Below are 25,593 nucleotides of genomic sequence, written 5' to 3'. Positions count from 1 at the left end.
CAATCTGGGAATCCTCCTGGATAGGCAGCTGTCCTTGGAGGAACATCTGACGGCTGTAACCAGGGGGACCTTTTGTCAGGTTCGCCTGATCCGCCAGTTGCGGCCCTTTCTTGATCGGGATTCCCTGTGCACAGTCACTCATGCCCTCGTCACCTCTCGCCTTGACTACTGCAACGCTCTCTACATGGGGCTCCCCTTGAGGAGCACCCGGAGGCTCCAACTGGTCCAGAATGCAGCAGCGCGGGTAGTGACGGGAGCAGCCTGGCGCTCCCATGTAACACCGCTCCTGCGCGAGCTGCACTGGCTCCCAGTGGTCTTCCGGGTGCGCTTCAAGGTGTTGGTTATCACCTTTAAAGCGCTCCATGGCATAGGGCCTAGCTATCTTCGAGACCGCGTGCTGCCACCGACGATCTCCCATTGACCCGTGCGCTCCCACAGAGAGGGCCTCCTCGGGGTGCCATCAGCCAAACAGTGCAGGCTGGTGACCCCCAGGGGGAGGGCCTTCTCTGTGGGGGCACCTACCCTCTGGAATCAATTGCCTCCAGAGATAAGGAGAATCCAAGACCTCAGTGCCTTCCACCGTGCCCTTAAAACCTTCCTTTTCCAGCAAGCCGGGCTGGCCTAATTTTTTAAGTGTTTTTAAGTGTTTTGTTTATTGTTTTTAATTAATGGGGCCAAATTTATATATGTATATTTTAACTGTATTTTAATATTTGTACTTGATGTTTTTACTTGGCTGTTCACCGCCCTGAGTCCTCAGGGAGAAGGGCGGTATACAAATTCAAAATAAAATAAAAAATAAAAATAAAATAAACACTAGGTCATAGTCCCAACTCCAGTTGGTTTCAGTCCATGACTCCCCAGCACCTGGTGAGAACATCCTTGGTTCCCAGGAGAAAGAATTTTATTTTGGCTACAAGTCCCCAGCTATCTCTATTCACCCCTCCCATTCCCACAGCTCCAAACAGCCTTGCTTGTGGCAGTCCTGAAGATGCTCCAAAATGGCTCCTGGGTTGACACTTAGATTTTTGTATAATTTTGGAGGGCTGTCGCAAATAAAACAACAACCAGAGGTGGGTTTCAGCAGGTTCTGACCAGTTCTGGAGAACCGGTAGTGGAAATTTTGAGTAGTTTGGAGAACCGGTAAATACCACCTCTGTCTGGCCCTGCCTCCCTTCTATTCTCTGCCTTCCAAGTCCCAGCTGATCGGGAGGAAATGGAGATTTTGTAGTAACCTTCCCCTGTCATGCCCATCAAGCCACGCCCACCATTCATGCTACGCCCACCAAGCCACACCCACAGAACCGGTAGTAAAAGTTTTTGAAACCCACCACTAACAACAACCCCATATGAGCTGAGATTATGTCCTGTGGACAAGGGGTTGTTGACACTACAGCTCATGTCCTACTATACTGTGTCTTCTATAAGGACACATGGACCCGCTTTATAACATCTCACCTAATAAAATACCGAAAGTAGTTTCTTTGAATGTGGCCAAATTTTGTTATATTGTATGCAAAATTAGGCAGGCTCTAACTATCCACTGATAAGCCACCACTAATTATAATATATTATTTTGTCTGTTTTTTATTTATTTTTTTACTATTGTTATTGTTAATGCTTTTACTGTAACCATAATAAAAGTTGATTGATTTATATATCTTTACAATGTTTGTATATAAATTGCACTTATATGACAGATATATCAGTTTCTATTTTCATAAGCTTAATATTCTAAAGCAAAATTCAATTTATTTAAAGATAATTCACGTTTAAAAATTATTGTATACTGCACAAACTGATTATTTTTAGTTTATACAAAGAATATGAAGATACATAAATACAACATCTGTAAACTTTCTAACAATTTAAAGTTAAATCTTGGTGTAGAACTCAACTCTTTGTGACTTCAAAAACATATCTAAGTAATTTGTTTGGCAACAAAACCAAAATGATTCATCATTACTTTCTTTAATATGTTTTTTTTTTAAAAAAAACTTCCTAGTGTAGTCTGTAGTCCTATTTATTACTTGAATATCTGTTTCGCAAGTTCTAATTCCCAAGAATGACTAGTTTCCAAACACAAAAAAGTTCAGCCAGGGACTTCCATTGACCAATATTCAAATTCAAAATCTATATCTTAAAAGGTGGATATGCATGTGCAACTCCATTATATCGCCTTTCTTTGTATATTCAGCAACAGTCTGCATGTTTTAGAGAATGCAAAAGAAATGTTTTCTATTAGAAGATAAATGCACCATAAAGCTACTATATATATATATATAGATAGATAGATAGATAGATAGATAGATAGATAGATAGATAGATAGATAGATAGATAGAGAGAAATTCTGAGTAGTTTGGACAACCAGCAAATACTATCTCTGGCTGGTCCCAGAGTGGAGTGGGAATGGAGATTTTGCAATATCCTTCCCCCATGAGTGGGGAGGGAATGGGGATTTTACAGTATCCTTCCCCTGAGTGGGGTGGGAATGGAAATTTTGCTGTATCCTTCCCTTGTCACACCCACCAAGCCACGTCCACCAAGCCACACCATGCCCACAGAACCAGTAGTAAAAAAGTTTAGATTTCACCACTGATATCTATATATTTTTTGTGTCTGTGTCGGTCTATCTGGATGAATATTAATATTTTCATTCATTCATTTATAGGTTTGGTTTTTTATTTTACATGTATAAATCAATACATTATACTATACTGGCTATGCACTGCAAAAAGCTTGTCTTTCCCTCATTCTAACAAAGACTCATGGTTTAATGTTTTTAATGTTTTTTTTAATGGTCATTCAAAAAAAAAAATTAGTAATTCTTGAAATCAAAAAGTTTTATATGAATTTAATTGCCAGATTTAAGCTGAATACCAGGTGACCAGGTTTCTGGGAGCCACTTATTTAATCTTTGACATTTTTCTTCATGCAAACCAGGGGTGGTATTCACTTACCTTCGCTACTGGTTTGCAAATGGGAGCATGCGCACACACAGGACCTTCTGCACATGTGCACAGCATCAAAAACAAATGTGATGATATCCAGGTGGGTGGGTGGAGTCTCCCGCAGCGGCCACTACCGGTTCGTCCGAACTGTATAAAACCGGCTGAATAGCATCGCTGATGCAAACCAATAGCTTTAGCTCCATTATATATGTTTGTTAAAAAATTTCCTTGAGTTATGACAACAATTGAGTCCAAAATTTATGTTATTAAATGAAAGGTTTGTTACATGAGTTTTGCCCCATTTTACAACTTTTCTTCCCACAGTTGTTGGCAAGTTGTTAAGTGAATAATTGACTTTGCTTGTCAGAAGGTCGCAAAAGGTGATCACATAAACCAGGTCACTGTAGCCATCATAAATATGAACCAGTTGCCAAGCAACTGAATTTTGATCACATGACCAGAGGGATGCTGCAATGGTGTGAAAAATTATAAGTCACTTTTTTCAGTGCCATTGTAATTTTGAATGGTCACTAAAAGAACTGTTGACGACTACCTGTACACATGTAATACTACTCCCCAGCTTCCTGCCTTCACAAAAAATAGTAAGAACAGTGCATTACAAATTAAACCACTGAAAAGACAGACTTTCCTATTTCATTTAATATTAAAATAATAATATTTAATAATAATCCAAACAGCCAGTTTGGTGTAATGGTTAAGACATCAGGTTAAAAAACTGGAGACTGTGAATTCTACTTCTGCCTTAAGTGTGAAAAACTGGCTGGGTGATTCTGAGCCCATCAATTTGTCAGGCATAGGAAAGAGACAAAAACAATTTCACTTCTAAAAAAACCTTGCCAAGAAAACTGAATTGACCTGCAGGCACTTTTTACAACTCAACACTTATTTGAAGGAATAACAGTAATAACACTGTGGCAAAATAAAACAAAAATATTATCAATAGTGATAGGCGCCTTGAGCGCAGTGGGTGAACACCATTAGCATTGACAAAATCAGCATCAATTACAAAAAGCAGCTTTATTTGGAGCAATTTACATCCTGAGACAATACCTTTAACACCATCATTCAATAACATGTCAGGTCCTTGAGAAGGATTTAATAGGTGGATAAAAATGCCACATCCAATCTAACCATCTAACAGAATGTGCGATGAATCATAATAATAATAAAAAATAAGGTTGGACTTCCGGTTGACATTGCGGCGAGACAGTCGGGGAAATAGCAGGCTCTGATGAGTTCCGTGAAAACCCCGGCTGCTGAACCGCTGCTGATGGGTCTGCGGACCGAACCTGTCCTGCAGGGACAGGGGAAGAAGAGGGGCACCTCGGAAGACCAAGAGGAACAGGCAAGTTCCTCAGAGATCAGAGGGAACCCTCTGAGTTGGCGGCGGGGGGCGGCAGCCATGGCGGCTGCCATGAAGCTGTGACAACCAGGCAAGAAAAGTGCTGAAGGAAAGCGAAGTAAAACGGAGCCTTTTGAAGCCGGGTGAGTGACAACAGCCCAGGCTCGTAACAACGTTTGGAGTTATATTAGTAACTAGAAGACCCCTAGCCTAAAACAGCGGCTAAGTAACAAAGGGGCTTTGGAAATTTCTTAAACTGTAACTTTAAAGAACAAAGACCCGAGAAACAACTAATTTTGGAACAGAACTAAGAGACTTAATTTAGAGATATGGTAAAAGGACTAAACACTTTAAATATTTGAATTGGACCAAGGGAAAAAAACAGAAAAGAAGATTTGATACTTTTTTTAACTAAAAGAAGAAAATAAAGTGGATGGTTAAATAATAAGAAATAAAATGGAGTCTTGCATGACTAATAGGAAACGTGAATTATAGAGAGACACCATCTGGTGTAAAGAGGAACTTTATAACCTCCTTTTGTTATGAGAACTTTGAGCTCTACAGAAATAAAAATTGTTGAACTGTGGAGGAGGATTTTGCTTTCCTGACTGCAAGCAGCTGGAATTTGGTGAAAAGAAAAGGAATCTACAATGGAACTCCTAAAGTTGAATAAATAATAATTTGAATGTTGGTGCAGGAATAGAAGAAGGATTAAGCGCAGCCTTAAAACAAAGAGATTTGATACATTATATCCGGAATAAAAATATGAAAAGAGATTTAATTGGACTAATGGAGAATAAAATTAAAAACTTGGAAAATGGAAGGAAATTTATGTTTGCAGATGAGGAAATGAAGATAATGTGATTAAAAATAAAATAAAGTAAAGATGATTGCAATAAATTAAAGGGAGGCTTTTATAGAAATTAAGAATGTTAAATGAAACTAATTAATTCATGTAAGATATGTTTAATGCAAGAACTATGTTTTAATGGTAAAATGTTAAGGTAAAGAATAAGGGTAAATATGATTAATTGAAAATGTTACAAGGAATTTAAAAATATACTTAAAAATATGTTTTAAGCAAGAACCATGTCTGAAGGTTAAAATGTTATGAATGCTATGAAAAAGGATAAAGGAAAATATGATTAAATAAAAAGCAATGCATAGATGGAGGGAAACAACAAAGAAAGATTTAAGTAGAGATTGTTAAACCAACTATGAACATGCTGTATTTAACAGCCAAAAAGTTATAATATGCTGTATTGAACAGCCAACAAATGGTCATGCTGGATATCAGCCAAAACGAAACTTAATATGCCATGTAACAGCCAAAAAACAAAAATAGCAATGATGTGTTCAACAGCCAAACAAATCTGAGAGATGCTGTGTTTAACAGCCAAACAAACCTGAAGATGCCGTGTAACGGCCAAAAAATAAAAATATGCTATATTCAATAGCCAAAACAAAGAGTTATGCTGTGATTAACAGTCAAGAAATAGAAATGATTGGTTTAACATCAAAGATAATAAAAAGAGGTGGGATAACCAAAATGAGGAGGTGTATGTTGAGAGTGATAGTTAAGATAAAATGCATAAGTTAGGTTTAATAATAATTAAATAATTAATGAATGTTTAATTTGCTTAATACAATTGCATGATTTATATTGTTAAAATATCCATCTAAACAAATGAAAGAGAAAAATGAATTGATAACTGGTTAGGATTTAAGATTTAAGTAACAGGTTTTTGGGGATAATGGTTATAACTATATAACTATATATCATAGTTATATAGATAGATTTGAGGGAAATACTTGTTTTAAAATATTTAGTTGTGTTAATTGAAAAATAAGATTTGTTAATGATTTGCCTTAATATGTGACCAGATCAAAAGCTTCGTTTTGAAAAGATGTGTTTTATGTTTTTGTTTTAAAAATAAAAATAAAAATTTTATAAAATAAATAAATAAATAAAAAATAAGGTTGGAAATAATATTTAAAACATAAGAACATATAAGGCCGTGATGGCGAAGCTATGGCATGTGTGCCACAGGTGGCACATAGATCCAATTCTGCGGGCATGTGAACTGTTGCCCTAGCTAAGCTCCAGCATGCACTGACCAGCTGATTTTCGGCTGGCCCTGCCCATGCCATCCCTCCCCTCCCAGGAGTCTCCAAGTGGCCCATTTTGGATGCCAGGTAAGTACAGGGCTCATGCAAAGGCTCTTGGAGGGCGTTTTTGGCCTTCATAGGGCCTCCGGGGCATGGGGGAGGCCATTTTCACCCTCCCCAGCTCCAAGTGGGGAGGGCAAAAAAATGGGCCTACTGGGCCCACTGGAAGTCGGGAAATGGGTTGTTTCTGACTTCCGGAGAGCCTGCGGGGAGGCGGGGGAGGCCGTTTTTGCCCAGGCTCCAAGAAAGCCTCTGGAGCCTAGGGAGGGAAAAAACTGGCCTACCGGGCCCACCGGAAGTTGGGAAACGGGTTGTTTCCGGCTTCTGGAGTGCCTCCGGGGAGGCGGGGAAGGCTGTTTTTGCCCTCCCCAGGCTCCAGGAAAGCCTCTGAAGCATGGAGAGGGTGAAAAACGGGGCTACCAGAAGTCCGGAAATGGGCTGTTTCCAGCCTCCAGAGGCTTCAGGGAGGCCTGCTAGGCCCAAAGCGGGATGAGAGAGTGTCGTGCGTGCATGTGAGGGGGAGTGCAGGGGTGTCGTGCATGCATGTGCAGGGGGCTGGGGTGCGGGGGGCATTGAATTATGGGTGTGGGCATGCACGTGCGTGCTTTTGGCACCCGCCATCATTGATATAAGGTGTTAACAAATACATGTAGTCATATTTAGATATTTTAGATATTCAACAACAGTATCAACAAAGAATGAAGTATTTTATCATTTTACTTACATGGTACAAAGTTGTTTCAGGCCCAGGTGTGCTCATATTGTCTTGCCTTAATGATTCCATTTGTAAACTAGGTAATAGAGAATAATGACTAGGACTATTATTCTTGTCTTTCTTTTTAGATTTTTTCCCTGTGTCCTTTTTGCTGTTCCTTTGGAACATGTAATCTTCTTGTGCTATTTTCTCATTACTCATATATCGAAGAAGTGAATTTTCTAGACAGGAGGTATAAAAATGTATTACAAAATTATTTCTTAAATATTATCAATTTAACATAAGTCTAACTAAAAGCAGTTGCATAATAAACATACTTGCCTCTCAAAAACAAATACTGTTGCGAATAAAGTACAAAAATGTTTTAATTATATAAAATCTTATTAATAATGCTATATCTACTCATTTCAAAATTTAATCCAAATTATTCTAGAATACAAAAAATACCTGAGCATTTGAATACTCTTGAAGTACCCTGTAAATTGGTTACTTCATGTTGAATATATTTACTTTCAAACTACTTTTTAAATTCAAGCTGAATTATTTTTTCATATGAATCATAACTAAAGTTTTAATTATACCATTTTAAAATCAGAAGAATCATGTCTTTGCTTTATTTCCAAAAAGTTGACTTTCACTTCATTCATTCTGCTTTTTATCTGCACAAATTCAGTCTTTCTAAAAGACTGCAAATCATAAGAAACAGATTTTAAAGAAATAGAGCCCCACAAAGCTTCCCCCTTTTTATTTTTGATATTCTGTTGTGAGTCAGCAATTAATTCAGTATTTGACTGTTCTTCAGCTTTGACATTCAGATGAGAAAGAAGTGATTTTGCCTTCTCTCTTTTACTTCAAATCAATAACTTACCACCACAGAACAGTAATTTAAGAAAGTAAATTCAAGTTGAGTTTTCTGCTTAGTAATTAGAGGCAATAAAGCAGTCAAAAGATGAAGGGATACTTTTTAAACTACACAGAACCAATACTGCAAATTCAGGACATTGCCAGTACCAATCAGATCAGTTCTTGCTCTGATTTAGATGATCCTTGTTATAAGTTGGATCAAAGAAACTTCATTTAACTTTTCCTTCAATTTCCCTGAAATTTGAAATACAACAAATTGTATTTCACTGGCACTAGCGATAATAAAAATAATAGACAGGAGAAATGAACAAAGAAAACAACCTGGAAGAATAGAGCCTCAGCTAGACCCATGATAAATTGGAAAATATGGAACCAAGAAGACCAATCAGAGGAAGGAGGACAATGATCAGAGAGAAGAACATTGATTGCCATTGGGCAAATCAACAAAAGATTAAAGTGAAATGAACAGAATGTATGACATACACTTTGGAACTGCGCTTTCTATAATTTTGTAAACAACAAACTTAAAGACTCGAGATCCATCCCACCCCTAAAAGGGCCTAACGGGAAAGACTGTAATAATGAAACCATTAAGGCCAACCTCTTCAACACGTTCTTCGGTTCAGTCTTTGTAAACAGCAATGGCTCATGCCCCACATTTCCTAGTCATACCACAACTAATTACAATGATCTACTACATATCGATTTTACAGAAGATAACATTGAAAAGGCACTACGCAGCCTAAAACCATCTCTATCTATTGGCCATGATGGATTATGTGCCTACTTCTTAATAAAGCTTTCCACTGCCATAGCAGAACCTCTAAGCATAATCTATAAAATATCTTTCAGAATCAGCTCCTTGCCTAACCTATGGTCACTGGCCATGGTCATCCCTATCTTCAAAAAGTGTGACCCCAGCCTAGTTGAAAATCACAGATCAATCTCATTTTGTTGCGTCACCTGCAAAGTCATGGAATCAATCATAAACCATTACCCTCAACTTAGAGTCAAACAACCTACACTCTAACAAGCAGTTTGGTTTCAGGAAAAATTTGTCCTGTAATCTACAACTCTTACACTGCAAAAACATATGGACTACACAACTTGACCAGGGTAAAGCAATAGACGCAATTTATATAGACTTCTGCAAAGCCTTTGATTCAGTGGTACACTACAAACTACTTTTAAAACTCAAATTTTATGGCATTTCTGGATCCCTGCATAAGTGGATATCTGCGTTCCTGTCAAACAGGAAACAAGTAGTCAAAATAGGGAGCACCCTATCAAACCCTGCACCTGTTAACAGTGGTGTCTCCCAAGGCAGCATTTTAGGACCTACACTCTTTATACTTTACATAAATGACCTTTGCGATCATATTATAAGCAACTGCATTCTCTTTGCTGATGATGTAAAACTATTCAGCACCACCGACAATGCTGCTACCCTTCAAAGAGAACCTGACTATGTGTCAGAATGGTCAAACAATTGGCAACTCCAAATATCAACCAACAAATGCTCTGTCTTACACATCGACAAAAAAAATCAGAACATCAAATACAAGCTGGGTGGATACGACCTCGTAGATGACCCTCATTCTTTCATGGACCTTGGAGTACTCATCTCAAAGGATCTAAGTGCCAGAGCTCACTGCAAGAACATTGCCAAAAAGGCATTAAGAGTTATTAACCTAATCTTGTGAAGCTTCTTCTCCGGTAATATTGTACTGCAAACTAGGGCATACAAAACCTTTGCTAGATCAATTCTTGAATACAGCTCATCTGCCTGGAACCCACACTGTATAAAGGACATTAATACAATTGAGCGAGTTCAGAGATATTTCACGAGAAGAATCCTCTACTCCTCTACTCACAATAAAATATCTTATGCCACCAGGCTTGAAATCTTGGGATTAGACAATTTAGAACTACGCCGCCTTCGGTCTGAACTAAGCGTAGTACACAAAATTACCTGCTACAATGTCCTACCTGTTAATGACTACTTCAGCTTCAACTGCAATAATACAGAAGCACACAATAGATACAAACTTAAGGTAAACCTGTTCTGAACTAGGCTTCCTGAGACAGTAAAAAGCACACGCTTAGTCCCAAAAACCCTCTTTTTATTTTAACAGCTGTGAATTATGTTCATTCACAGCCCGTAATGAGTCTGACAGAGGTCTGCCACAGACTTTCGGGATAAGGCTGATGCTTACCCACCTTTAGGTCCCTTGACACGCTGCCAAAGTCCTAATAGGCAATTAGCTTTGCAAGGCCACACGGAGCACAGTGTCAAAATGGAGCTTCAGAATTCAAACCGACCAGAATGAACAAAGTTGCTTCCTGCAAAGGCTCACGTGCCTTTGCTCCTCCTTTATGTCTTATGGGAGGAGCCAATCATCTCGAAGTCCTACTCCCAAGTCGTCCCTTTTGTCTTAACACTTCTTGCCTCCTGGCAGCTCTGCGCATGCTCCCCCTGTTCCTCTGCCTTGCTGATGTCTGACTCTGAAGGCTCCAGAAGCAGCACTTAACTCCCAGATGGCTCTGGCCCCATCTCTGCCTCCAACACAGAGCCTTCATCCAAGTCTTCCCCAGACTCCAGAACTGGCCCATTTTCCTCCCTAACCTCCTCACTGTCCGACTCTGCTGCCAGCTCCACAGGCCACCAGCGGACCACAACAAAACCGCTCCAAACTTGATTGCAGAAAATACGACTTCAGCAACAGAGTGGTCAATGCCTGAGTCAATACCTGACTCTGTGATTACTTCCCCAAACCCTCATAACTTTAACCATAGACTGTCTACTGTTGACCTCACCCCATTCCTAAGAGGGGATATGCATAAGCGCACAAACGTGCCTACTGTCCCTGTCCTACTGTCCCCATTTATTCATATCCTTATCCTGTATTCATAATCATGTTTATACTTATATCTGTTATCTTTATTTATTTGACAAATAAATAAACTTGGAAACTTGGAAAAAAACATGATTTTTTTATAAAGTGCTTTGGGTCTTGCACTAAAATAACACCAATTTCATGACCTCTTCATTTATTTGGTTCGTTGGTTTTTATTAGATATATATCCTGCCTTTCTTTCAGAAGCATCACAGCAGCCTTCCCCCCCGCCCCAGATTTACATTGAAACATGAAGGCAGTTGAATTTGTTTAATGTATAACACAGAGATACTGCCCTTCCATGTGTTCCAAAGCACTTCTGAATAGTTGTCAAAGCATATACAATACTAACATAGAAAAAGAGGAAGATATATCCTTCTGAGGTTGGTAAAATGAGGACCCAGATTGTTTGGGGCAATATGCTGACTCTAAACTGCTTAGGAAGGGCTGTAAAACACTGTGAAGCAATATATATGTCTAAATGCTATTGCTATTATTACAGAGTATTTTTTAACAAGGCCCCACTAATTTTATCTTGCTTTTTTGCTTTAATATAAATAAAATTTACTGATATTTTTCTACTGATGTAAATAGAACAGACAGGCAACAGTAACCATCAGTTTTTCCCCTGCAGATATCTGTATATTACTGCATTTCCTTAGCTCTTCCAGAGTATTAAAGTTTTCAGAGAAAATATGATTAGAACTTGCCACAGTTTATATCCCCAAGTACTAATTTACATCACAGTGTCCTGATCTGAAGGCCCACATGCAATGTGATGTACTCTATAGATAAAGTGTTTTGATGTGCAGTATATTCTAATCATTTAAAGGGGGGGGGACATTTTAAATGCATGGTGGAAGAGAACATCAATGGAACATTTTAGTTACGTTCTTCCTGATTCAATATGACACACACTTATAAAATTGATAAGTTAGGAAACAGCCATTCATAATTTAGGATACTAATTAAATATAAACAACATATATGCTTAAATATCAACCAAATCAAGTGGGATTCCATTTAATAAAAAGCATCCATGAAAGGGACCTAAAACAAGATGGATCGATGACATTAGCTAGTATTGTGGGCCCAATTGACAAAAGAAAGCTCAGGACTGAATTGGTTGGAAATATGTGGAAGAGGCCTTCATCCTGCAGTGGATAGACAATAGCTAAAATGATGTTGATGATGGTGATGATGATGATCAACCAAATATATTAACAAGGCTCCCCCCCCCCCAAATCTATGTGTATCATAAAAACTGTTGAATAGTTAATGAAAATATATAATTAAAGATTATCTATTTTGGAATGAAATTATTTCTAATAAATAATCAAATAATGCTATGCATAATTTGTAATAGGAATTACTTACCTCTCCTGCTATCTCTTTTTGTTTTGCTAGGTTCTTCATAATCCCCTACCCAGTTATATTCTACCGGCATAGATATAGGCCTTAATTTCCCTGCAACAAAATAAATCAGATTGCTTGGTCTTGAGCATACTTGGGGCAAACCTGCAAAGTTAAGATGTAACTGAATTTTATTTAGGCACATGCATAAAATTTGATGTGATTGAATGTCATCAAGTGTCTATTTTTACAAATCTTTCACTGAACCTATAAGGACAAAAATCCCCTCAATTTAATAGACATATCAATTGTTCAAAATCATGTTACTTTTCATAACTTTCTTATGTTATACATTTCAATGGAACATGGTCATACATACATGTCAACATGAATAAGCATCCAATACTATGGATGAAAAATATGTAACAGGTTCTAAAAAGAATCAGAAAAGAATTTGAGCCCTGCATTTAATCTTTTGTTCAGCCTAATTTATATCATCAAATTCTAAGGGAAAAAATTGCAAAAAACAATTTTGATACTTTGTCCAGTTTTCTCTGCTATTCCAGTCTCATTTCACTCAACATTTCCCTCCTCTAATAGAAAATTAAAACAGACCAAACCAATAAATAAAACAAGCACATAGATCAGATATTTTTATCATACATTTCTAGAAAATGTCTTATTTTTCTCAGTGGCTTGCTTGATTTTTATACTAATTATCTCTGTACTGAAAAGTTAGCTATCTTTTGATATAATATATAAGGATATATGTACAAGACACAGAAACAAGATTTCCAATTTTGTAAAATTAAGGGTTTTCTTTTCTTTTTCGAAGCTCCTATCCCTAATGGAATAAATGCTTCTCTTTGTATCAAAATAATAAAATTTAGTGCTTAATAGGAATGGCTTTTGTTATATTCTAATCATGTGTTTCCTTGTATAAATTACTGTTCTTTAATTTACAATAATGCTAAGCTCATTTATCATATGTTAGTGTAAGAATTCAACCTTTTCAAAATGGATTAAATCATTATTAAGGAGATGGTAATATTAGAGCTGATAATTAAAGATGAAAGCAGAGCAATAGTTTAGAACTTAAAAAGCACAACTGAAATTGGATGCATCAACCTTTTTAAGATGCTTTATATTAAATTCAAATCTTCTCATCTTTAGGGCAAATCAATTGAAAAAATGTATCTCAATAGGCATGGTTAACTTAAGTCCCACTGATTAGAATGGGTCTACTCTTTGGATAGACTATGTTAGGTACAGTATCTTGATTTGTATTCAATGGTTTTACATACTTAAATCAGAATTTCTACTGCTTGTGAAATTTTTATACAAATTGCCAGAATTTTAGTTTTGTTTTTGTAAATCATACACAAACCACTTAATGTATAGCTTAATTAATTTGGGCATTGCTGTAGCTCCAAATCACAAAGAAAGTAAGTTCAACTTATTGCTTATTTTCCCACTAATTCTTAGATACGGCTACAAATGGTATGTTTTTCAGTAATTACTGCTGTTTTTAAAATAAAATTGAAAATCATATAGTACAGTCAACAATTATAAGATTTCTTTGCAAAAAACATAAATAAAAACCATCACAATGATTTATTTTTCAGTGTTAAAACAGACCTAATCAGATAATCCAACAGTTCTGAGTTCTGTTTCTACAGCCACATATTTATATATTTAAAAATAAAGATAAGATTAATAAACCTAAATTTTTACAGAAATAGTATAAATAACTTATTATCAAAAACAAATGGAGATTTGAAAAGTTAACTGTAGTAGCCAAACATTTTGTAAGCAAATTCAAGAGGATTTATGTTATATGACAGTTGGAAAAAATTATCTATAAACATTATAGTTTGGTATGACACGGCAAAACTGATATCATTATTACAAATCCTGGCGTATTACAAATATCAAATCAAAATCTGAATATTCTGAAATGAAGTTACCAAGTAATCAGTATAGAGTGAGAGTGAGAGAGCCAGCTTGGTGATTAAGGCACCAGCTAGAAGCTTCAAAATTAAGTTCTAGTCCTACTTTTGGCACGAGTCCAGTTAGAGGATTTAAGGCCAATCTCTCTCAGCTCTAGGAAGGAGGCAAGCCGCTTCCAAAAATCTTGCCAAAAAAACTGGAGGAACTAGCTCACACAGTTGCCTATCCAGGATGTTCCCAACCTAAAGGGAATTATTATTATACATCGCACAGACAGCCAGATGATTAGACTGGATTTGGCATTTTTATCCACCTATCAAGACCTTCCTAAGGATCTGGGATTATTGCATTTACTGTGCTTCCTTACTATGTTGTATTTTTGTGTGGATTTCTGAAATAATTAAGATAACTGCAAAAAATAGAATTTCATTTATAGAAGCAGAATATTTCTTTCTGTTAACAATATTAAGAGGAGACTGCTGTTTCCCATATACCAAAATAATGCACCCATATACTCAGTGGTGGGATTCTGCCGGTTCTAGGGGGTTCGGCCAAACCCTTTGTTAAATTGCTGGCTCACCCCGCCCCTTGCCCCGCCCCTCCGCACCACTATTTATTGCCAAAAAATAGTGGTGGGCGAGGGGTGGGCGAGCCAGCAATTTAACAAACGGTTCGGTGTTCTTTTGTAATGTTATTGGCCCGTGGAGCTTCAGCATAGGCTAATTAGCCCCTTGATTCTATCGGCCTCCCGACTCTCAGCTGATTTGCTCTCAGCTGTTTTGCTCAGGGCTCTGCTGCTTGCTTGCAAAGAGTGCAGATTTTTTTCCCTCTATCTATGCTGAAAAACGAAACTGAAAGTAAAAGCCTGCTTTACTGTTGCTGCAACGTTGGAAAATTAGGCAGGCAGATTTCTTTTCTTTTTCCTCACCAAAAAAGGTAGGTGCAAACTACCTTTAGTGGAAAGGTAGTTTTCCCTAAAGAGGTAGTTCCTCTTTAGGGAAAAAGAGGAGAGTTCAAGATTTTAAAACACAAAAGAAAAAAAGCTCTATTTAAATAGGGAATTGTAATAATTGAGATACTATTAATTGTATATTGTGTTGAAAGCAGAAATGGTTAAATTGTGGTTTGGAGGAATATATGGGGGAAATTATTTAGTTTATTATTATTGGTAAATATAATTAATTGATTGGTAAGAAATTGGATTGCATGGAAATAATTGGAATATTCATGTTCATATTGATTAATATACAAAAAAGATAGTTATATAAGTAATTGATTTATATTAAAATGTTGAATTTATATTAAACAACTGTAATATTACATAATTAACCAATGTGAGGATGGATATAAAAATAGATGACAATGAGAAGGGGTATAATATAGAATAGAAGGGAAAAATTGAATTTGATTAAGATTAGAGATGAGGATGAAGGGTAATATTGTTTTTTTTAAAAAAATAGATAAGGAATAAATATGGCAAAAAGGAAATATAGAAATTGTAAATTTAATTGAAATGACTAAACACTGTTTAAATTTGTGAACTGGCCAAATACTCTGTTCAAAGAAAATACATTGTATGTTTGTATGTGTGTTTCTAATTACTGCTATTTATTCATATTTATTCTCTTTTATTCTTTAAAGTTTAACAATTCATTCTTTATCTTAATATCTTTATATTTGTTTGGGGTTGCCTTTCTTCCATTTCATCTTTTTTACTGTACAGCAATCTTTCTCCTCAAACCTACCACCTCTCTCTTTTCTTTCCTTCTTACTTTCTCTTCCCCCCCCTCTTCTCCTCCTCCTCTCTTCCTCCCTCTCTTACTCTCACTCTTACTCTAATTTCCCTTCCCTTCCTCCCTTCTCTTCCTTCCCTGTCTCTCCTTCTTTCTTCTATCTCTCTTCTCCTTCCTTCATCCCTCTCTATTGCTGTATCCTTTTTTGCATATGGATTACTCAGAGGGCTGAAAAAGTTATTTTTGACCGGTCCTCGCACTTTTGACCAGTCCTCGTACTTACGACTGTACTCACATTTTATGTTTTGTGCCCTATCTTGTCACTGTGGTGAAGACAAGTAGTGGTGAAATGACTGACACAGTTGTTAAGAATGCCGCAACGGGCATAAATGTGAGGAAGGTCATAAGTGCGAGGACCGGTCAAAAATGTGAGGACCAGTCAGAAATGACTTTTTTCAGCCCTCTGAATAGTCCCTATGTGCATATGGACTAGTCAGAAGGCTGAAAAAGTTATTTTTGACCGGTCCTCACACTTTTGACCAGTCCTTGAATTTACCACTGTCCTCACATTTTACGTTTTACGCCCTATCTTGTCACCATGGTGAAGAGAAGTAGTGGTGAAATGACTGACACGGTTGTTAAGAATGCCGCAATGGGCATAAATGTGAGGATGGTCATAAGTGCGAGGACCAGTCAGAAATGACTTTTTTCAACCCTCTGAGTAGTCCCTATGCACATAGCCACGCCCACCCGGTCACATGACCTCCAAGCCACACACCCCAACTAAGCCACGCCCACAGAACCGGTTGTTAAAAATATTGAATCCCACCACTGCATATACTGTATAAGCATGAGGTCTTTGCATGCTTGAGGATTTAACAGATTATCCTCTTGCACAAAATCTCTCCCTTTTTTAGACTGATATAACCAGCTTTTACATCTGCTCTGAGAATAAAAACTGCCCTAATGACCCCACCTGATATTAATCTGGAGAGGGACAGTGGCAATGGTATTGGAATTGTTTTCCTGGATTTTTTTATTACACCAACCATGAATATTTATGTCCATAATAGGATTGAGGGGAAGCAAAAACAGTCTGTTAGAATCATTCAATGGGCTTTTATGTTTCTCTATTTATCTACTTGTTCTATCTGTGCAATGCTTGCAAATTAAGTCAAAACTTTAAAAAAATCCAGACGTAGTCTGAAATTGAAATTATAGCATACAATTATATACAATTATAATTTTCCAGTTTTAATTTATCTAATTAAATAAATGAATGCAACTTTGCACAAATGAAAATGGAAGCTTATGCAAATTAGTAGTGCTCAAATATCCATCAACTTTCCGATAATTTTTTTCTCTCTGATAATTTTTATTCAACATTTACTGTACATCTTTAACATCCTTATTACATTTTTACAGGTTTCCGATACCGGCATCTGTGATAATATCTATAACCAACTATATATACATACATTTTATGTATTACTTGCTAATTTCTATATTCACTACAATTTATACCTATCTATTACATGATCTTCTCTTATGTTTATACATTTATACATTAATTTTGGATTGTTTCTCCAATCAATTATACCATCTATTCCATGTCTCATAATAAATTGTTTCCTCTCGGTCTTTTAATTCCATTATTAATTTATTTGCTTCTGCACATTCTAGCACCTTTTTTATGATCATCATATTTGATGGAGCAAATCGTTGTTTCCAATTTTGTGCAAATGAAATTCTGGCAACCGTAATTATATGAAGTAGAAGGTAATACATTTCTTTCCTAATCTTCTCTTGTATAATTCCCAATAAAAATAGTTCAGGTTTCAAGCAATACTTGTGGGCTTTGTCTTTTCCGTCCCAAATAAAGACATGCCAACCTTTCTGCAAGTCATGGCCCTCAATTGTTAAAATTCTTCCATTCTTTAGATTTATCCATTCCCTGAACCAAGACATTACTGCTGCCTGATGGTACAGTTCCCAGTCTGGAAGACCAAACCCACCCTTACTTCCGGCATCTTGTAACATTTTAATTTTAATTCTTGGCTTTTTCCCTAGCCATATGAATTTACTAATAATTTTATTCAATTTGTCAAAAAAAGGTTTTCCCCAATTTTATAGGTACTGTTTGGAACAAATATAAAATTTTAGGTAAGATATTCATCTTTATCGTGGCAATTCTCCCTATCAAAGAAATTTGTAGTTTTGCCCAATTTTCTAAATCTTGTCCGTCTGTCAGATTTCGATGCTATCTCAAAATAAATGAATTTCCAAACTGCCAATCTTTAAGGAAATCTTTTCTTTAATTGAGCACAGCCACCGGATCATGACTCGATGCGGACAAGACTGACCTTTTGCCCCCCCAATCCCTCCCTTTCCGATCCCCAATTCTCTGCTTCTCATTGGCTATCTTCCAAGTCATTCTCCAGACTTCTTGTCACGTCATTTCCCAGGAATGTCTCCCCCCTCCTCATTTCCACAACAACCCGACTTCAAAGGGATTTAGCAGGCAAAAGTTCAGAAATTATCTCTCTCCTCTCTATGCCAGCGCTGAGGCGCTGACACTTGTTGAATTTGTTGCAATATCCATCAACTTTCATTCACTTTCCTCCTTATCTCCGAACCAACATAAAACTGTCAAGCATTGTATTTCAATGAACAATCCTAGGTCAATTCAGGTTTCAAAAACTGACTTCCGCAGCTGGGTTAAATTTAATGAAACACAAAAGAGGAATAAAGTGAGAAGAAGTACATGATAACTTAGCTTTTATAGGCATAAACAATGTTTACATCTTTGGGATTGGAAATATGTAAATAGAAACAAATCTAAAAAAATAGCTTTTAAATAATTAATAGTATTAATACATACCATATGTTGGTGTGCTTTCTCTTCTTCCAGAACTACTTGTTCTTCCTTTTTCATATTCATAACAATACAAAATGGCATCTTCTTCAACAACATTAAAACGCTTTCGATACTCTTGGTCGAGAAATGAATTTGGAGATTCAGATCCTTTATGTACTGGCTTTCCCACTAAATGTCTTCCAGTATCATCACATGGAAGGTTCCCCTTCTCATCTCTGTAAGAAGTTACATTTTTTCGATGATTAAAAATTGAAAATGATTGTTACTGCTTATGATGTGCTATATTATTATATAAATATTGCATAAATTTTCATTAACTAACATTAAATTTCAGTAACTCCTATTTAACCTATGCTGAAGTTGTTTATTACAAACAGTTTTAAGACTCCTGAAAAGCAAATAATTCTGCTTAGACTTGTTCTGTACCTAGGAATTTTTCAATGGCAAGTATTTGGAAGGACTGTACAATTTATGTTGCAGTGTGAATCCAATAGGACCTTTTGATTTGTTTAACAAGGTATATCTAGAAATGGTTGCTGCAATCAATCACATTATACAGTGAGGAACTTATTTGCCCTTTGGAACTTGAATATGCAGTATACTACAGTATAATCAGTAATTACAGACACACGGACAGTTTTTCCCCCCATGCCATCACTCTGCTAAACAACCAATTCCCACAACACTGTCAAACTACGTAGTAGGGCTGTATTACTATTATCCTTCTCATGTTTTCTATTACCTATTCCTTATTTATCTTCTTATGATTATAACTTTGTTGCTTGTATTTTACAATTTTGTCAGAGTGTTTACAATGTGACTACTATTTTGAGACAGCCCAGGAACAAAATAAAGGACACAGAGGTTTGTCTTACAAACAGTGGTTTATATACAAGACTTCTATATACATACATACACCTGGTAGGCACATACCAGGCAAGCAAGCAATCTTCAACTCTACACGGATAACTACAATGCAGATAGAACACAATGAGCAGAGTGATACATGAGGAGAGAGAGATACGCCATCTCATGGCCTCTCTTATATAGACAGCTTCTTAAAGCAGCAATAACCCTGCTGGCTCATCCTGGTCCACAGCCTTACAGTGGCTGGTCAGCTTTAAATCTTCATTACCCTGACATTCATCCCATTTAAAGCTGAACAGCTGATAATTCAAATGCTTTAACATATTCCTGATGTTTGTCCACAGATACAGGCTTTGTTAATATATCAGCTATATTATGGTCAGTAGAGCATTGCTTTAATCTTATTAGTTTCTCCTTTACAGCCCCCCTAACATTACAATATTTGATGTCTACATGTTGACTCCTGCTTCCAATACGATTTTTTGCTGCCATCTTTATACATGCAACATTGTCTTCAAACACTGGTATGGCTTCTTTTACATTCACATTTACATCCTTTAGTAATTGTACATATTGTACAATTGCTCAGGTTATTTCTAAACAAGCTTCAGACAAAGCTATGAATTCCGCTTCAGCAGTAGAGAGTGCTACTGAAGGTTGTTTTCTGGATCTCCATCCAATTACAGTGACAGCAAATAATACCACAAATATTGTGTTTTATTTTCTATCCCGTAGACCATTTGCCCAGTCACTATCTACATAACATTTTAATGAGAGGTCACCAGATAGTTTTATCCACAGTCCTAAACCCATTGTTCCTTTAAGATATCTTAATATTCTTTTTAATCCTAACCAGTGGTGCTGTTTTGGTGCTGCAGTATCCTGACTTAATATGCTAACAGCATTGGTTATATCAGGCCTTGTGCACTGGGATAGATATAATCAGTGGTGGGATTCAGCCTGGTTTGGGTGAACCATTAGTAAAAATTCTGGCTGGCCCTGCCCACCCCGCTCTGCCCACCCGCTCACCCAACCTGCCTAGTCACTCCTCATCTCGTCCACTTGCCCGCCATTGCTGCCTGCCTTCTGCCATGTCTCTGATCTCCCTGGCTAAGTGAGCCTGCAAGCAAGCCCTGGTTGAGTCAATTCCTGGCCTGGCCTAGGCTGCCGCCTCGGGGTGGAAGCAGTGAGACTTGGCCACCTTTCAGACCTGGCCCTTGCCATCCTTTCACCCGCATGCTGCCCACCCTCCGCCTCTGGTCAGTGGACGCACCAGTTCCTGGCTCAGGCCTTTCCCGGAGCCTCTGCCCGCATGCCGCACACTCACCCTCTGCCTCACTCACCTTCTGAAGGACCGCCTTGGTGAGGGGGACATGGTGAGGCTTGGCTGCCTTTTGCGAGAAGCCTCCAGCCACTGGTAGTTTTCGGTGCAAGAAGAAGCCTCCAGCCACGCTTTCCTCTAAGTCTCATCTGGAAAGCTCTGTGCAGAGAGAAGCACCTGTTTCCCTCTGTTGCCAGCAGGGCTTTCTGCATGAGACTTAGAGGAAAGCATGGCTCATGGCTGCTAAATTTTGCTGTGCTACACAAGACGGTTTCCCAGGGCCGCCCTCCCAGAGTGCCGCTGCCAGCGCTTGGAGCTCTCCTGCCGCCGCCACTCTAGAACTCGCCATCAGTAAGTTCTTGCTTTGCTCCGTCATGGAGGGCTGTCTGGGGTGATTTCTCTGAGGCATCCTGCATCGCATGGGCAGCAGGAGGAGGAAGTGTGTGGTGGGGAAGGCTGCATGCAGTTCTTGAAGCCAAAGCCGGGATATCTGTGAACCTGCCTATGTATGAGGTCTTCTGCCTTGAGCAGAAGGTTGAACTATAAGACCTCCAAGGTACCTTCTGATTCTGAAGTCTCCAAAACAAGGGAATTTGCTTAAATTGTGTGTGTGTGAGAGAGAGAGAGGGGGTGGGGGAGGGAGGGAGGGAGGGGGAGAGAGAGAGAGAGAGAGGGAGGGAGGGAGGGAGGGAGGGAAAGAGAAACTGAAGTCATGGAATTGTGTTGGAAAGCTTCTTAGCAATGTCTGTTCATAAATGAGATTATTCCATGCTGTTGCCATTGCAGTGATACCAGATCTATTTCATGAAATCCAAAGCTGTGAATATAAATCCTTACACACTCAGTAAGATTCTCGATCCAAGAAATGGTAGCAGTATAATTTTGTGGGTTCCTCTCTTCCTATGACAATATCTGAAAATGAAATGGCTCCAACAAAGGAGAATATTTGTACCTTGGGGTTGAAATGAGGGGTCCTTGGTACTCTCTGAGCTTGGTTGTTTTCTTGCAGATGTTTCATGAACATAACTAGGTAATATCATCTAATGCACATTGATGTGCAAGAAAACAACCAAGTTCAGAGAGTACCAAGGCCCCCTCAATGAAATAGCTATCCTTCCTCATTCCATAGAACATTAAAATCTCCAGTGCGCTGCTTGGAGAATCTAAACAAGAGTTAACTTCAATCCTATTGCCAGAGACTGAGTTGCTAGAATTTTCTCGGCCACACCTCCCTTTGCCCGGCTGAGCTCCAGTTTTTCAACTCAGTCCAGCCAAGAGAGAGACATGGAAAAATTTGTTCCAGCAACTCAAGTCTCAGGATAATAGGATCTTGCTTGGATTCTTCAGTAATTAAGCCAATTAGGGTGGAGAAGGATAAACAAGAGGCTCCCTATGGGAGCCTGCACACTGAGGGTGACACTGGTCTACCCCGGCAAGTCTGGCATGACCGCCACCACCCAGAAGAGGGCAAGGAGTAGGCAGCAAATCTGGGGCCAACCCATGAGTGGGGATCCCCCATGGTGCAAGTTCCTGCTTCTCTACCCAACAAGCCACTGGTGAGTGAGGGCCTGGGAAAGGCGTCAGAATAACAGAATAACACTTAGAAGCGACTTTGTGGGGGACCCTATACTATTTCAGAGAAATGGCTGTCCAGATTTTTCTTAAAAACTTCCAGTGATCGAGCATCCAGAATGTCTGGAGACAAGTAGTTCCACTGGTTAATTGTTCTCATTGTCAGGAAGTTTCTCCTTAGTTTTAGGGTTTTTTTTAAAAAAAATTTTAAAATTTGATTTTTATTTATAAGTTTGATCCTGTGACCCCTGAGGATGTGGACAGGATTCTGGGCAGACTGAACGTGACCACTTGTTTATTGGACCCGTGTCCCTCCTGGTTAGTGCTGGCTTCCCGGGAGGTGACGTGAGGCTGGCTCCAGGGGATTATAAATGCTTCGTTGGGTGAGGGTGACTTCCCCGCCGCCTTGAAAGAGGCGGTGGTGAGGCCTCTCCTCAAGAAGCCTTCCCTGGACCCAGCAATGTTGGTTAATTATCGTCCGGTCTCCAACCTTTGTTTTGTGGCGAAGGTTGTCGAGAGTGTGGTTGCGCAACAGCTCCCCCAGCACCTGGATGAAACGACGTATTTGGATCCGTTCCAGTCGGGCTTCAGGCCCGGGTACAGCACGGAAACGGCATTGGTCGCATTGATAGATGATCTCTGGAGGGCTCGGGACAGGGGGTGCTCCTCTGTCCTGGTCCTGTTAGACCTCTCAGCGGCTTTTGATACCATTGACCATGGTATCATGCTGCACCGGTTGGAAGAGTTAGGAGTAGGGGGCACTGTACTGCGGTGGTTCTCCTCCTTTCTCTCCGACCGGTTGCAGTCTGTGTTGGCAGGGGGGCAGAGGTCGACCCCAAGGCCCCCTTATATTCGGCTGAAGAGGTTGTAAAAAAAATGCTTTTAAAGCCTCTGACAATACCAACTGACTTGCCTGATCGGCAGAGGCTTTTTTTCCTTTTAAAAATATTTTTTCTATAACCTCTTCGTAGAAAAAATGCTTTTAAAAGCCTCTGATGATCCTTTTAAAAGCATTTTTTCAGCCAAAAAGGTTGTAGAAAAAATGCTTTTAAAAATAAAAAAAAAGCCTCTGATGATTGCGCAGCTCAGATGGGCAATGGGGGGGGGCAGGGATTTTTGCTACCAGTTCTCCGAACCACCCACCTCCATCGCTACCGGATCGGGCGATCCGGTCTGAACCGGGAGCATTTCACCCCTGGGGGGGTGGTATCAATGTTTAAGCCAATTAATATCCAGTTGCAAATGATGCAAATTGAAAGAAGGCAATGTATTCTGAAATCAGAAATATGTGTATTTTACTGATATAATTTGTCCAAAATCAAGAGCCAAAATAGAAAAAGGAATTAATATGATATATGGGTTTTGGACACTGATTGTTCAATCAATTGTTAATGCCTTTCTTCTTTTAAATTTAAGTTTAAGTTTAAGTTTATTTATTTGTCAAGCATATATAAGAATACAGGTAAAAAGTATAAACATAATTTGAATACATGAAAAAAGTAAGTAAAAAGGAATATTAGGACAGGAACGGTAGGCATGTTGTGATTGGATGAAACCGATGATGTCATGCGCATGGGAGATTCTTTGTTAGCCATTGGCTGGAGCGGTTGAGCTGTTCATATATAAGAGCTGTCAACTGCCATTTTCTAGCTGAGCCGTTACAGTTACAGTTACATGGTGAAGCAATAAAGAGTTACAGTTACAATCGTGAGTTGCCTCAGTATATATTGCAACAATTTAACACTGGCGACGAGGATGGGATATTCCTGAGGCGAATTGAGAGCAGAATCCTCATTTGTGATCTTATTCAGGAGGGGGGGTGCGGACCTGGCAGGTGTTACGGAGACCTGGTTGGGCGGGGGGGGGTTTCCCCTCATTGAAATGTGCCCTCCAGGTTTCCTTGCTTTCCATCAGCTGAGGTCACAGGGGAGGGGCGGGGGGGGTAGCAGTTATCATTAAGGAAGGTCTGAAACCGAGGGAGGCCACTGTCCCTCAGACGACCGGCTGTGAATCCCTCCTTGTGAAATGGGGCCACGGGGTTCAGATGGGTTTGCTGATCACGTACCTGGCTCCCTGCCACGTGGCAGCAGCCCTGCCCGAGCTACTCAACGTCATCGCCACGGTGGCGGTTGATATCCCCAGGCTTATGGTCATGGGGGATTTCAGCCAACCGTCCGTGGGCGAGGCGTCTGAGGTGGCTCGGGAGTTCATGGCTTCCATGACAGCTATGGACCTGACCCAGTTAATTCATGGCCCTACCCACACGGGGGGAAACACGCTGGATCTGGTTTTTGTCTCTGGACAGTGGTTGAGTGATCTCGAGATAGGGGATATAGTCACCGAGCCCTTGTCATGGTCTGATCACTCTCTCCTTTGTCTCGACCTTCGAACCGCTACACCCCGCCGCAGGGAGGCAGAGCCGGTAAGATGGTTCCGCCCCAGGCGCCTGATGGAACCTGAAAGGTTCCAGATGGAGCTTGGGCCATTCCCTGAGGCTCTGGCACACGCCTCGACTGGAGACCTAGTGGCCGCCTGGGATAGGGCGGCCGCTGGAGCTCTGGACCGGGTCGTGCCTTTGCGGCCTCTGACCCGGCGCCGATCTCATTTAGCTCCTTGGTTTACTGAGGAGCTGAGGGAGTTGAAGCGCCGGAAAAGATGCCTAGAGAGTAGTTGGAGGGCCAGTCGTTCTGAATCTGACAGGACACTGGTAAGATCTCATATTAGGAATTACCTAGTGGCGATAAAAGCAGCGATGTGTAGCTACTTTGCTGCTCTTATTGCGTCATCAGATAATCGCCCGGCCGGCCTGTTTAGGGTGACCCGCTCCCTGCTCCACCAGGAAGCGCGGGAGGACACCTTGGAGGGTAGAGCTGAGGATTTTGTTCAATATCTGTATGACAAAATCACTCAGATTCGGGAAGATCTGGACTCTGACTGGGTAGTCTCAGGGGGAGGGACT

At 39.3% G+C, this 25,593-nt stretch overlaps 1 protein-coding gene across 5 annotated transcripts in view; it reads right to left on the bottom strand.

Annotated features, from left to right (window-relative positions):
* Positions 1 to 25,593, bottom strand: part of CNKSR2 (connector enhancer of kinase suppressor of Ras 2) — a 452,425-nt gene that overhangs the window by 164,778 nt on the left and 262,054 nt on the right. For all 5 annotated transcript variants that reach the window (XM_060686726.2, XM_087871349.1, XM_060686725.2 and 2 more), the window contains 3 exons: positions 18,878 to 19,089; positions 12,338 to 12,427; positions 7,209 to 7,420 (listed from right to left, as the gene is read on the bottom strand). In XM_060686726.2, coding sequence (XP_060542709.1) covers positions 7,209 to 7,420; positions 12,338 to 12,427; positions 18,878 to 19,089 — 514 coding nt within the window. The remainder of the gene's footprint in view (positions 1 to 7,208; positions 7,421 to 12,337; positions 12,428 to 18,877; positions 19,090 to 25,593) is intronic.

The sequence above is a fragment of the Pantherophis guttatus genome, chromosome 5 (assembly GCF_059756535.1).
Source record: "Pantherophis guttatus breed Tessera chromosome 5, ASM5975653v1, whole genome shotgun sequence".
NCBI classification, from domain to species: Eukaryota; Metazoa; Chordata; class Lepidosauria; order Squamata; family Colubridae; genus Pantherophis; species Pantherophis guttatus.
Note: the sequence above shows the minus strand (reverse complement) of the source record. Positions and strands in the feature narration are given on the sequence as shown.